The sequence below is a fragment of the Belonocnema kinseyi genome, chromosome 2, assembly GCF_010883055.1.
Source record: "Belonocnema kinseyi isolate 2016_QV_RU_SX_M_011 chromosome 2, B_treatae_v1, whole genome shotgun sequence".
Classification (NCBI taxonomy): Eukaryota; Metazoa; Arthropoda; class Insecta; order Hymenoptera; family Cynipidae; genus Belonocnema; species Belonocnema kinseyi.
This window is the reverse complement of record NC_046658.1, coordinates 139,702,596-139,703,885: the sequence shown is the minus strand read 5'-3', so window position 1 is coordinate 139,703,885 and position 1,290 is coordinate 139,702,596. Positions and strand designations below refer to the sequence as shown.

The following is a 1,290-nucleotide window of genomic DNA, read 5'->3' as shown; positions in this document are numbered from 1 at the left end:
GAGTTTTATAATGTTATTTCTTTTATGAAGTTCTATATCCTCATTCATTAATGTTACACTATCCTCGAAGCGACGGACGTAATTTTTCCACACTCGAAAGCCGAAAGCATCTAGTGGCTGAATTCTGCCTGTTGTTCCTTTTGGAATTATTTTTATATCAACAATTTTGTTTGTAGGTGCTGCTTCCTTTACAGCATCAGGGCAATGCCCACTCCACGAATCAATTAATAAGACACTTGAATGCCCAATATTGGGAAAATACACATCCTTCAGCCATGTTTTGAAATGTTCTGTAACCATTGAAAAAACTCATTTTTATTCACGTGACATAAGTAAAAAACTGTAATCATCAATAATAAATATCATACCTGAAGTCAGCTTGCCAGAAGCGTAAGGCATCACGTAAATATTTGATGACTTGAATAATTTGGATTCTACTACCGGTCCAAAGGGTCCTTTACTTTCTTTTAAAACAATGAGTAATGGGGAAAGCAGTCTCCCATCACCTGAAATGAGTGGTTGAATTGTGTAACTGTGAGTCGTCGAACTTACAGATTCTACAAGACATTCAATTTGCTTTTCGCCTTCAATAGCTAGTGTTCTTCCCGAGTGCATTTCAATTTGAAATCCACTCTGATCTGAATTGTAAATTGATTCCAAACCTTTGCTTTTAATTATTTTGTTCACATCTGAAACAAAATTATCAGCTGCTTTTTTTAAATATTCTCTCCCTTCAACAGTCTTTTTTGTTACGAATTTATTTATCTTTCTGCTAACTATTCTGTGAGCCTTTTTAAAATTTTGTAGCCAATGACGTGACGCTTTAAACGTTATATCTTCATGTCCAACGATTTTCTGAGCTGGTAATGCCCATTTTTGTAAATCTCTATCGTGAATTATATAACCGGCATCGGAAGCAGACTGAAAATTATCTAATACAAATTTATTGATTCTTCCATATTTTTCTTTATAAGTGCCTCCTTTATTCAAAGTATGCGCCCAACTTCTCAACTGTGTAATTGATTGGACTTTTCGAAATCTATGCTGCACAGTTTGCAGAGCGAGATTTTTCGTAACTCCGCTTCTCCAATAGTCCACAGCTTTTCGTTTGTAATCCCAAGATTGATCTTCTGTATCCGCTGTACATACTAGTCCGTGTTCATCAACATCCGCTGACCAGATTCTGTCAATATCTTCAACAATATGCATTTCAGTATCCTTAAATGGCTCTTGAAAAGCTAATGTAGATTCCACAATGAATTCTGGATCCTTAAAGTTATTTATACAATC

General features: G+C 35.3%; 1 protein-coding gene across 1 annotated transcript; it reads right to left on the bottom strand.

Moving 5' to 3' along the window:
- On the bottom strand, positions 1-399 carry LOC117183002 (the record flags this gene model as incomplete). The annotated part of the gene is made up of 2 exons (XM_033376134.1): positions 369-399; positions 1-290 (listed from the first exon to the last, which is right to left on the bottom strand). Coding segments are annotated over exons 1-2 (321 nt in total), but the record flags the coding sequence as incomplete, so codon positions are not given.
- Positions 400-1,290: the final 891 nt, after the last annotated feature.